We start from the raw sequence: 13,350 nt of genomic DNA, 5'->3' as shown, positions 1-13,350 counted from the left end.
CCCATTGGCCCAGGTTACCCATTGGCCCAGGTTACTCATTGTCAAAATGATTGTTGTCTAATTTTTTCGGAAATCAGTTTCATTGTGTTTTCAGCTCGAACAGCTTTAACTGTTAATCCTGAGCTGCTCGCTGCATAATTTCTCAGACATATCTGAATGCAGCTCAAACACATTCTGCGTAAATTCTTTTGATGACTGAACAGACATAGAACAGCAAATCGAGATCAATATTAACATTTTCAGATTGGTACAATGGGGTTTGAAGGAGATTGTAAGCTGCATCATAAACCCGTTTCGGATTCACAAGTTAAGACATGAAATGGGATCTGAAAGCTAAGCTTTTTGTTTTTTCAATTTTACATGAATAATGAATGAATAATTTATAGTGCATTGAAGACAGTCCACGGTCTTGTGAAAGTCATTGGGTACGTTGACAATGAATCCTTTTATCCTTAACTGGTGATCAACATAGAGTTCTCGTATTTGCATGAAAGGGGTTCGGAGAGCCATTCGCTCTTCGATAGGGTTCAATTCTGTCAAGACACTTTGGTACTTTTGTGAGGAACAGGCGTCATGATTGCGTTTGCGAACGGAATCCTTTCGTTTTTCCGTTTGTTTGTTACCCTTAAGGTATTCCCGTCTACGCTCTTTGACTTTTTCAGCCTCAGTAAGTTTAAGCCTTGGCATCGTTTTCTTGCTTCAACTTTAAACTTTGGGATCGAGTCAATCAGTCTGGGATCCTCTTTATTTGTGATGTTCACCTGAATTAGTATCGAAAATGATCCGGTTTGAAATGTAGGTTAAAATTATATATATATATATATATATATTTGTTCGAAAGATATTAACATTTTAGGTGCTTTTTTCGTTACATGTTGTTTTTAGCTTTAAATAATGATTGTTTATCCTTTGTTGCAGAAAAAAAATTTTCTCTCAAGATCTTTATTTAATAAGCTCGTGCTTGATTTGATATGAAAAATATTAAAAAAAATAAGATAGTAAAATGTCAGATGTTTCCAGATATAATCTTAACATTTATATCGAGATTTTTAAACTTTTGTAGGGAAACCCTCCTTTATTACTTCTTATTAAATTACACAAACAAGTAGAGTTGATAATTTTTCAAATCTAGATAATTTCTGCAATTTTTAAAGATATAAAAAAACTTAACGTGAGATAAAAACCGCTTCTTATTTGAATTGTTATAATGGTATTTATAAAGCTCTATCATGAGTAAAATTATTTCGCTTTTTTTTTCTAATTAAATCACACAATTTGTATTTCTAAGTTTTGATTTTTTTTTTCTTTTTTCAAATACAATCAATTTTATAAATCCAAGTAGGTTTCTTTAGTGAAGATTAACATATTAACTAAATGTTCTTACATAAAAATACAATATTCTTTGTTTTTGTGGAAAGTATCAACTTTTAAGGATGTACCCGCGGGACCTAAGGAGAGAAGTAGGTATTCTTAAAAGCATCTTCGTTATTTTCTGATTCCATTCCCAGATTAAGATATTTTTTTAATCCGTCGTCACATTAAATACAGCTTGTTGGAAAATAATATGTTATTCTTATAACTGTTCAGTCATTTGCGACTCTTTAATTTTCGTCCTCTTATGATATTAGTGCCAAATGTGTGAAGAGACAAAGTTTAGAAAAAAGCATTTGTGTCCTGGAAGATTGGAATGGAAGATTTTTATTCCATCTATGTGAGAAGATAAATATATTAAAAAATATTTTTAGTTTTATTTCATTTTTTAAAATGTATCTAAATATTCCACTTACAGGGCATTGCCATAATCTTTTGCTCTGCAACTTTATGTTATTTTGCTAACATAGGAAAAATTCTTCAACCTTTATTTTACATTATGTCAACAAATTCTTTTCACTTGAATTATCTATAAGATCATAGTATAATTCATTATAAGTACCTAGCTTATAATTCATTAATTAGTTATAATTTATTTACCTTTCAAGAGTTGAACGGTGATCTCTTGGATATTTTTTTTACATTTGCACTTTTGAACCTTTGACACATTGAAATATTAGCACTTTTTTGCATTGTAATTTTGGATTCTATAAGTATAATCAAATTTAAAAATCTAAAAATAACCTTTAAATGTTTCTCTCTGTTATATTTTGTTCCAACGCAAGCAAATTTTAAATGAAAATTTGTCAGCTACTTAAAAAAAAATTGTCCAGATGTACGATGTCTATGTGGTATCGTGAAATTTGGAACAATCATGAACATCTAACGCACATATTTTCCTATATCAATTACTGCAACAAAAATGATTAACACAGGGTATTTTAGGAGTAATGTTCTCAATTTGATAATGAGTGTATTAATATTTTTTAGAGGTGAAGAAAAACTGGAACTTTACATAAGGGATTTTAAAAAATTAGAGACTACCCATTTAAAGCCAAGCATAGAAATTAAGGCCAAGCACAGTGTGGTATTATTTTCATTGATATTATTTGAATACAAAACAAAATTTAGTACCTGAAATTAAGATTTTACATCCGACTAGGTGCGGAGGCTTTTTTTCTAAATTTTTTGTTATGTAATATTATTTGTGCATTTTTTAAAACATCATAGCTTAAAACTTGCTACTAAAGTAACGAAGCAACGATGCAAACATAAAAAATATTAAAAATGGTACATTTTTGGTAAAAAATCGGCGAAAAAATGGAACAACTCAAAACGCTCTAACACAAAATGAATTTAATATAACTAGTTTTCCTTTTACTTGTATCATTTTATGACATAGGAGAAGGCAATGACCCAAAAACTAAGAAAAATTTTAAACATTTAAAAAGTTATAAGCTTTTGAATGTTACAACACAAAAATTCTTTAAATTTTTTGGGGTAGCAATTAAGAAAAAAACCTCTAAAATAACAATCATGCTATATACACATTTATCAGTGGGTCATTGCCTTCACTAAACATTAATTAATAACTGTGAAAAATTTCAACTTGATTACTTAGTAAGTTTTTAAGATATAATGTTTTACGAATGCTAAATTTACTCAAAAATAGATTTTCCAATAAACGTGTTTAAAGTTTACATTTCAAGTTTTTTGTGGTATATGTTGCTAATATTATTCTAAAATAACTTCATTTCTAGTTAGCTAATCTTCACAAATAAAACAGTTTTAGAAACAGATGTGTGAGGGGAAAAAAACTTGTGAATAAAAAAAAATTTAAATTTTTGTCAAAATTGACGTTTTAGACCTAGTCGGATACCTTAAGAAATATAATGGTGAGTATATGCATCATTAGACAAATCAATGGGCAAATCATTTATATGTAGATACACTAGTTTTTTTATGAAATTTGTTTTATTTAATTTACAGAACTTGCAACTTTAATCCATCATAAAAGCATGTAGCTGGAATAAACAATAAATGGAATAATTAGACATTTTCAAAAAGTCAAAATTGTAAATAACCGTTTCAAGTGGGGGAAAAAACAGCATATTTTAAAAATAAATTCAGCAGAAAGTGAATTAAATTACTAATATCTGAATTGAATTACTAATATCTTATAGATGTCTTCAGAACCCTTAACAATAGCAGAAAAATTAGGTTAATGAAAAAATATGCGTTAAAGTGTTAATATTTTTTTTTCAATTGAAATGGGGAGTTTACGCAAATTTGGCCGAGAAATGGTTCATATTTAAGTTTTTAAAAAGTTTAAAGAAAATTTTTTATTTATCTTAATGTTGGAAAAAATAGACAGTTTATTCTGTGTGGGGTTAGTATTATTGACCTTCTTCTATTAAAAGGTACCCCTAATTAGAATCGAATTAGTGCAATCAAAAAGCCCTTCACGAAGGCAAAATTTCTCCCAATACTTGATTCAGGCGATCCCTTGTCTTCGTTTATAAAATATATGTAAAATATTTATAAAATGACGTTTATAAAATATTTTGGCTAGGAAAATCTATAGATATGACTCGATGGAATAAAACAAAAAGAATATTAACTAGGCTTAATTATAAACTACTTCTGGAAATTTTCGCCAGTATGCCGTGACTATTTAATGAAACAATATAAAATTTTGCACATTTCAAGAAAAGATGAACATTAAAGAACAGTCGGTATCAAAATGTTTTTTATTTGGCCATTAACTTTAGAACTATTTTATGACAATAAAGTTGTTGTTTTTTCTCGCAGCGTAAATCAGTTTAGCGACACACTATATTATCAGGTTAATAAAGTTTTCTTTTGCAGCCGTATACTAAAATGTTTGAAAAAATGGAAAGCGTCTCACTTTCTTCAAATTTCGAATTAATTAAATAGTTTATAATTGTATAATAGTTTATAATATATATATATAGTCAAACCCCGCTATAGTGAACCTTCAAGGGACCGAAATTTTGGTTCACTATAACCGGAAGTTCACTATATCCATTACGCAAGAAATTTAACTAATGGTTCCCAAACTTCACACTTTTATTACACATTATTCAAATAAATGACTGAAAAATATTATGTAAAAGCAAAAAATGTGTTATTTTTCATTACTCTTCATCTAGCGTACAAAAACAATTTGAAATCTTTAGTTGATGATCAATCCTGAGCAGATATGGAAACACTTCCCGACTCTCAGATAATTTTTCCTGAATTTCTGTTATTCTGCTTTTTAAACCTGTCTAACTTGGCATTCGAGCACATAAAAGTTTTTTTTTGTTTTCCAATGCAGCAGGCGATATAGACGTTATCCTAATGCCGTACAGAGATCAAAAGAAAAGAAAAATACAAATACAGAAAGATATGAAATATACAAAATTCAAAAGCAAAACATCAAACACAAAAATTAAATCAAGAACTTAAATTGAACAAAAGTTCTCTGGCCTCCCAGTACCTCACCCAGGCTAACCATGGAAGGTTTTTGTGGTTTTCCTCTCCGTGTAAAGCAAATGCGGGTTAGTTCCATCCAAAAGTCCTCCACAAAGGCAAAATTTCTTCCAATGCTTGATACAAGAGTCCCCATGTCTTCTGGATTGGGTTCAATATTTCAAGGCTACGGAATTGAACATTAGTAATCGCAAACCCCAAAAAAAAGGATCGATTGTTCAACGACGGTTATAAAATATTAAATTATAAAAAAGTTATTTGTTATAGGTAATATTTGTAAAAAATAATATATTTCCTTGTTTTGTTCAATAAAAAATACTTCAAATGCACGTTTGCTTTCCTGGTTACATCCCTTAACAAACATTTAATGAAACTCCAGATGTTTTTTTTTAACGTATAATTTATCGTTGTTACAAAATTACTGATAAAGCAAATATTCGTGATTTCTGCGAAGCAGCTAAATCAGAACGGAAAATAATGAAAACAATTGAGCATTTTAAAAGAGAAAGAAATTTCTTTGTCAAAAAAAAAAAAAATGCGCATTATTTTGATTCGGGAAAGTTTTCCTTCTTTTGCAACGAATCAAATGCAACAAATTTGTATAAATACCGTTTAAACCTTACCTTAGTAGTGTAGCGAAGATGAAATTAATCATTTTGTGGCTGATAGGTGGGGCTGTTTCAGCACCGAGTCAAGACTATGTCTGTTCTTGTTATGGTTGGTTCAGCTGTGATAGCGGTGAGTGGTGCAAGTAAAATAATAACTTTTAATCTAATATTTGAATTATTCTATACTAAGGACTCCTACTTAATGCTTCCGAGCCTTAACCTTAAGTATGCTAATTAAAAAGTGCAGACGATATTATATATTACGAAATTAGACACCCAAAAATCTGCTTTTCTGGCAACTACTTTCTTTTAATGAAGAATTTCGTTCCATTTTTTGCAATTTGTCCTTTAAGGTTTCGTACTTTGTGTATCTTACTATTCAAAATTTTTGCCCGCTATTATTAATTAAAGCAATTAAAATATAAGAAATTATAAGAAAAAGTTTGTTACAAGGAAAATTATCTTTTAAATAAACGAATTTTATAATTGCGTGTAAAACTTTTTCGATTCGCCTAAAATATTCGTTTTTTGAAATATGTAAAAAAATAAAATTAAGTTCCGATAGAACGAGTTCCGATAGAATTTCGTAGCCTTGTTCTCTAATGCTACCTGCCAGTATCCGTAAGCAAATTTAAAGGAAAGGGTGCGTTTCTTGCTTTCAGTGGTAACCTCTAAGGTCAAGAATACGACTTTAGTCCCACACACACAAGCGTCACAACTCGTTTTATAGGGCGGGCTCATTTATACATCCATTCATTCACAGATCGTAATTTTGACCTGAAACAGAGAACGATCCATCTCCAATTCATTACCCCCAGTGGTATTGATTTGTTATAAGGACGTGGAGGAGTTTGTTACCCGACAAATGTAACGATTTGAGAATTTGGACTACAAGATACGATGCTTACAGACAAGAAAGCAAGTTAGTTATAATGTAGTAACAAATAACTCATAAAAAAGAAGCGTAATTGTTAAGAAATAAGATGACTTACAAGATTTAAGCGATAGAAGAAGCTAAATGGAAGACCTGTCTGTTTTTTGATGCGATTATCTATACGCTACATAAATGTAAGAGATTAATCAATGAAATAAGCGGTGTTTGGGAGATCCAATCTATTAAAAAGCGACTTTTATGCGTTCCAGAGTAGGTTGAGTGTTATTGGGCTTATTTATCTCTGAAAGATTTTGTGTATTGCTCTGTTTCCATTTCAACTTTTCGAAGTGGATGCACGAAAATTTCAACTTGTAAAAAATACAGTTAACAGACTAATAAAAAAGGACTTTCATTCATTTTCAGATCCAGAAAACAGAGAATTATATTTCAAGACATTTATTGAACATTTTCCAGCCGGGGTAAGAACTCATAAATGTTTTTATGACTGAAAAGCTTTTCTGTCAATGCATTATCTCAGAATAAAACACTCTTTAAGCACATATTTTCTTTTACTCTATTCTTGAATTTGAATGAAAATTGCTTTAAGAATGTTTTTACAATGTCTAAAATGTAGGAGAAAGGCTCCTAATGGGAGACCACATTTTTTTTAAAAACAATTATGGTTAGAACGCAATAAAATTATGGTTAGAACTAATGTTCATTATTGTTATACCTAATACACAGTGTGCAGAAAGTAAACGGATCAGCTTGATTAGTTTTTGATCTAATGATCGCATAATCTCGTTTTAGGAATCAATCTTAATGGCACGAGAGGGTGACCTCAAATATGCTTTTTAGTTAGTGCAGACAATTCTAAGTTACAAAATCAGGCACAAAAATGCACTTTCTCTGAATAAACATAACTTCATTTCGACCGATTATGGAAGGTTGTTGCAATTTGGGAAATATGGTTCCAGTAATTTTTTCAGGAAAACAGCCCAAATTTTGAATTCTTATTTTTTGCGTATTGCGACAAATATCGAAAACGTTTTTGATTTTTACACACAGTAATAAAGCAAGTTTATTCAAAGATAATGCTTTTCAAAAAATGAGCGAACATTCGCAATTTAAGCACTTAAAATTGCAAAAAATGTCCAACAAATCAATATTTAAAAAAAAATAAAAAACTCACTAAAACTTGAAAAAGAAAAGTGACCCTTTAGAGCGTCGTATCTCAATTCTATAGTTGCATCTCTGCGACATGCACAGTGGCCTGCATGGAATTTTAACAGCAAATAGAGCTAATAACAGTTAACAACGGAACTAATATTATTCAATCACATTCCCTTTACAAATCGTCTACAGATTTTTAAAGTCTAATTTTTGCATAAAATGTGAGGTAAATACCTAGAAGAGCAGTGGAGACTTTTTAATATACTGGCATGCATGCAAATCATCAATATGATTAAAATATTTGCTAAGTGTTGTTTAAGTTATTTAGAGAATGGTGTATGTAATTTATCCGCTAATAATTTAATCTATTATTATCAATTATTTGTTTAGAGAATCAAGTTTTTTTTCTGAGTCAATTTGGATTGAGGCACACATGATTAATGAAGAAATAAAAGAATTTATTTTTAACTTCTATGTTTAACTTATTTGTTTGTTATTATTATTTTCTTCTATTTAGGAAATGGCCAAGATTAATCAACTATTTAAAAATAATGGAGTTATTTTCAAAAGTGACATCCTTGAAGAGGTTGTAGCAGAGTATTGCGAATTTGACAAAGAAAAAAAGGTAAAAAGGAATTACGTTTTCAGGCATGCAACGATAGTTCAGGTTTTTGCAATCACGTGACTAAGCTGGGTCATTTAGTGGCACTTATATAATGACTGGCACTTATACCAAAAAAACTTTTTAAAAAAAGGAAAATTGTACTCTAATTACTTCACCAGCTGAATTTTTCACTGAAATAATTAATCAAAAAATTGCGTGTTTAATTGAGAAGACTAAATTAGCTTACCTGGTTGTAAATAACAATAAGAAATAAAGAAAGAATAATGAAGGAATAGAGAAGAATGAATAAGATTAATGATAAGAATTTTACTGACATGGGTGAGAAACAGCAGAACCACAATGAGTGAATAAGAGTACAAGAATACAATAATACATCTCGCTAAAATTCTCAAAGCGTTTAGGATGTACAGTGCCCAAAATAAAAAACGGACCACCCTAAATAACTTTTGATCTAATGATAAGATCTTCACGTTCTAGGACTCAATCTTAATGGTTCGAAGGAATAACTTCAAATATGCTAATTAACGAGAGGAAACGATTTTTTAAGTTAATAAATCAGGCACAAAAATGTACTTTTTGACATACTACATAACAAATCTTTTTTTCAACGGATTTGGATTTGTGACTCCCAAAATATATGGGGTAACTGCAATTTGAAAAATATGGTCCCAATAGTTTGGTCAGTAGAGCACTCTAAATTTTGAACCTCTTAATGCTAATTTTGCTTTTAGCGTATATCACTATATCTTGAGAACTTTTTAAACGAACTGAAAACTTTTTGCACATATTTGTAAAATTCGTTTATACAAAGGAAATTCCATGCAAAAATGCTTATTATTTATTATTACTATTATTATTTTTACTATTGGTAGAAAAAAAATTTTGAATTGTAAAGTGTACAATTTTATGCATTATTTTGAAGAATAAAATTTCAGATGGTAAAATAAAAAATTTGAGCGAAATTGGTCAAAAGTTTCTGAGAAATGAAATTTCGAAAAAGTCGGGTTTTTAAAATTTGATTTCTCAGGAACTATTCTACCGATTTCCCTCAAATTTTGCATTTTGCCATTTAAAATTAAATACGTTATAACGATGTAAAACATTTTATATTTTGAGATTCAGAATTTTTCGACTATTATTAAATTAAATAATTTTAAAAAAAATTACTAAAATGTATTTTTTGCATGGAATTATCTTTGGCTTAACGACTTTTGCAAATGTGTGATTAAAACATGGCGAAATACGCAAAAAGTGGAATTAACATTTAGGGGTCCAAATTTTGGTGCGCTTTCCTGACTAAATTATCGGGACCCTATTTCCCAGATTGCGGATTTTGGAGGTCAGAAATCCAAATCCCTCGAAAAAAATAGATGCTTATTAACAGAAAATACGCTTTTGTGTCTGATTTCGTGACTTAAAATATCATCTGCACTTATTAATTAGCACATTTGAAGTCGATAACCCTAATCATTAGATCAAAAGTTATTCAAAGTTGTCCGTTTTTTTTCCTGTTTTTTTGTGTGTGTCTGTGTGTACTGTGCTACGTATTTCTTTTTTTTTAATATGTTTATTGGCATGCTTGACCTCACGTTAAAAATTTATTAAAATCCCGACTAACATTCATAACCGCTTTTCCATTGCAGATGGATATATTTCGAAAATTAGGGGCGGATGCCTTAGAATATTATTCAGTAAGTATTTGCTTTAATTCTGTTAATTAAGTATTTAATTTGGCGAAAATAGTCTGTTGTAGGGTGTCACGTCTATTGGTGAAGTTTTCTATACGGTGCGTTTTGTTCTTCGTATATTTAGATGTTCTGTTTTCTATCAATCATAGGTTTTCTAGTGCCTTCAAATGTTTAAAAGAAACAGATGGTAATTGTTTCTGAAAAGATGTTTAAAAACATAATGAATTTTTTTTTTAATGTATAACCACTACTTTTGTTAAATATAATTGTTTTCAATTTCTCGGGACATTGTAAGGCCTAAATGATTATGGGATGAAAAAGGGATTAAACTCGTAATTATATTATTTAAAAATGGCCTGCAGATATTTTTGCTTTTACTTTTAACATTTTTCATTACATAGAGGAAAAAAGGGACTGTTAATGTGTTAAGGTGAGAATATAGTGATTTAAAATTTTCGGCAGTGCGTCATGTTTATCAGCAAACTTATGATCGACTTATGATGTCCCGAGAATAGGTTGCTTTGTGAAGCATCACTATGATGAATGAAGATTCTTCCAAGGAAAGGTTGGGTGAAATGCCACGGAAATGTATCTTCAGCTAAGTTGCACTTTGTTTGCATGACACATGGAGCACAACACTCGATTACGCCCTTGTGGTCAGCAGAGCACAGGTTCAACGTTTCCTCCTCTGATCAGATGTAGGAGAATGAATTACTATGTTCTCCACTTCCATAATACTCGAAACATTTAGTTTATCAAAAATATATTTTAAACTTTAAAAACTATGTTCAGTGCATAATATAGTTTCAAAAATTGAAAATTCCAATTGATTTGAAAATCTAGACAGTAACTAGCTTATTTTCTAACCACACGCTAACGTTGAAATCAGCAAATTGTTCTAGATAAAAATTGGTGAAGAGTTCTGCTATGCGTCACCTGTAGCTTGCTTGATCGCTAATAATCATTGGATATTATAGGGCCGTCATCTAGTTCAGAAAATGAAGATTACAAGAGTTTATTATTCAGTGAGTCTAATGGCTACGGATAAAGTGGCATATTGCTAAGATGTGAGTAATGCTATATTTCCAGGGAGAGAGATTTGTGGACTCGCTTAAACAAATATTCAACAATAACACTGAGTATCTATTGACTGTAAATGATAGCACCATAAAAACTGTCTCCGTCTGGTTCAGTCAACTGTGACCACCCTGACTTGACCGACTACGGTTTGTCACACCGAAATAAATCCTCCATCATTGTGCGCTTGATACAAATCAGTAAAAATGATAGAAATGTATTAAGAGAGTCTACAAACTGTCATAAGATGCCTATAACAGCATTGTGTCCGGAATGGACGAAATCTGCGTCATTTATATCTTAGCATGAATTACTACTTCATTACGTTTCTATTTTACATGAGCTCTTTTCTTTATTATTATTTTAGACAACTTGCGCAGGCCTATTTAACGCTCAACTATGTGCTTCTTTAACTAAAATTTCGGTAAGTTACTTCTTTTTTAGAAATATATTTTGTTTACACAAAATATTTTATATCTATTTATCTATCTATCTATCTATCTATCTCTATATATATATATATATATATACATATATATATATATATAGAGAGANCAACAAAAACCATAATTCAGATTCATTGTCAGCATTTGCATACACTAGAAAACAATATACAAACCCAGTTCTATGAATTTCTAATAACATAGCCTAATTTCTAAAACTATTATTAATAACACTAGGAAAATTTATATATATATATACATATAAAATATATCTATAGATATTTGATATGCTTGATCCACGTTGTTTATACCATTTTGCGAATGCATTGATATTCAAAAAAGTTCAGTGTAAAATTAAAATAAGTGTTTAATTTTTTTAAAAAAAAATAAAATTCTGTAAAATGAAAACAATCACGGCTGTATTATAATCGTCGTATTTTTATTCTTTTTGTAGGAATCAACAATGGACTTGTTTGATTCAAGGCATTTAGAAGGGAAATGTTGAAATGTTTAGAAATAGAAGAAAACGATTCCTTTATTTCTATCATTTGTGAATAAAATATGCAAAAATGTCGAATTTAAATAAAATAATGATGAGAGTTAACAGTTGTTGGAACAAGTCTTAAAAAATTATTTAATTTTTCAAGAAATAATTCCATATTTATATGTTTCATTTTACTGAAAATATCAAAATACTGCAAGTATCGACAACTTAACAACACTTTTAAAAACAATGGAAGGGTGTGGAACGACTTTTGTATTCTCTCTATCCACTAATTATCTAAAAAATATCTTTCATTCTGCAATTTTTTATATTTTAAGTCATTGCAAAAGAAGCAATTTAACTGTTACAATTGCTCCATCTAATTTAAAATTCGATTTCTCAGGAAATTTTCAACAGATTTTGCTCGAAATTCGTATTTAGTCGTATAAAATTACATTCTTTAAAATGTTGCAAAAAAATTATACCTTAAAATTTAATTTTTTTAACTATTATTTAATAAAATAATAAAAAATAATAAATAGTAACTGAAATGTATTTTTTGCATTGAATTATCTTTGAACAAACTAATTTTATAATTGAGTATAAAACTTTTTCAATTCTCTTAAACAGTTTTCGAAATATTGCGAAATAGGCAAAAAGTAAAAATTTTAATTGTCCCACACCCATACGTCACACCCGTTTATGAAGTGGATTCATACATCCATCCATTCATCACCCACAGATCGTAATTTTGACCTGAACCGGAGAACGATCAATGTCCAAATCAGTAAGCTCAGAGGAAGAATTTGTTACGGGAACATGGAGCACTTTGTGACCCAACACACTAAACGGGCACCAGTCATCATTTACTACACGGAGACTCTGTCTCATTTTTCCTCTTATTAATTGCCATATAATGGGTGGTCATGATATTTCAATTGTTATCACATAATTTTCTGTTGTGGTTGGAATCTTTCTAAAATACTTCTAGTTTCAACTACTTTTGCTTGGTAAAGATAATGAAATTTGTCTTCATTATCAATTTCTCCATCATCGAGAATACGTTTGAATTGGATCCAAAATGCTTGTCAATTTTTTGTTTCACCTTCAAATTCTTGTTCGAATGTTGATAACTAAATTTTACGTCAGCTAAAATGTGTTGTTGAAGTTGAATCAGTGATCTCAGTTTCACAACTGAAATAAAATTCAATCTCTGCTCTAGTAAGGACCGCTTTTACATTATATTCTTCAATAACAACATTCTCTTGTTCATAATCTTCTTTATTGCGTCTTTATCAAACAGTTTCCTATCGCATTTATTTATGGTACTGTAAAAGCGGTTGATTTAAGTTTAACTATTTTATGTGATGGCTCTCTTGCCCAAATTTTTCCTTTAAACTACGATTTTACGATTTTAAGAACGAAATTCTAGTTACCCTATGTTTTCTAATTAAATCATCCATATTTACGAAGTCATAAAATCCCTACTCTAATTAAAGAAACACTTTAGAA

The 13,350-nt window shown here is 29.8% G+C and overlaps 1 protein-coding gene across 3 annotated transcripts in view; it reads left to right on the top strand.

Annotated features, from left to right (window-relative positions):
• Positions 1–11,958, top strand: part of LOC139426981 (uncharacterized) — a 43,456-nt gene extending 31,498 nt beyond the window's left edge. The window contains exons 1-6 of one of the 3 annotated variants that reach the window (XM_071187256.1): positions 5,491–5,604; positions 6,772–6,827; positions 8,039–8,146; positions 9,790–9,837; positions 11,279–11,335; positions 11,809–11,958. In XM_071187256.1, the coding sequence (XP_071043357.1) occupies positions 5,508–5,604; positions 6,772–6,827; positions 8,039–8,146; positions 9,790–9,837; positions 11,279–11,335; positions 11,809–11,859 (417 nt within the window). In that variant the 5' untranslated portion in view covers positions 5,491–5,507 and the 3' untranslated portion in view covers positions 11,860–11,958. Of the gene's footprint in view, positions 1–5,490; positions 5,605–6,771; positions 6,828–8,038; positions 8,147–9,789; positions 9,838–11,278; positions 11,336–11,808 lie in introns of those variants that run through there. The other 2 variants (XM_071187253.1, XM_071187260.1) reach the window with 2 other exon arrangements.
• The last annotated feature ends 1,392 nt before the right edge of the window (positions 11,959–13,350 follow it).

The sequence above is a fragment of the Parasteatoda tepidariorum genome, chromosome 1, assembly GCF_043381705.1.
Source record: "Parasteatoda tepidariorum isolate YZ-2023 chromosome 1, CAS_Ptep_4.0, whole genome shotgun sequence".
In the NCBI taxonomy this organism is placed as follows: Eukaryota; Metazoa; Arthropoda; class Arachnida; order Araneae; family Theridiidae; genus Parasteatoda; species Parasteatoda tepidariorum.
Note: the sequence above shows the minus strand (reverse complement) of the source record. Positions and strands in the feature narration are given on the sequence as shown.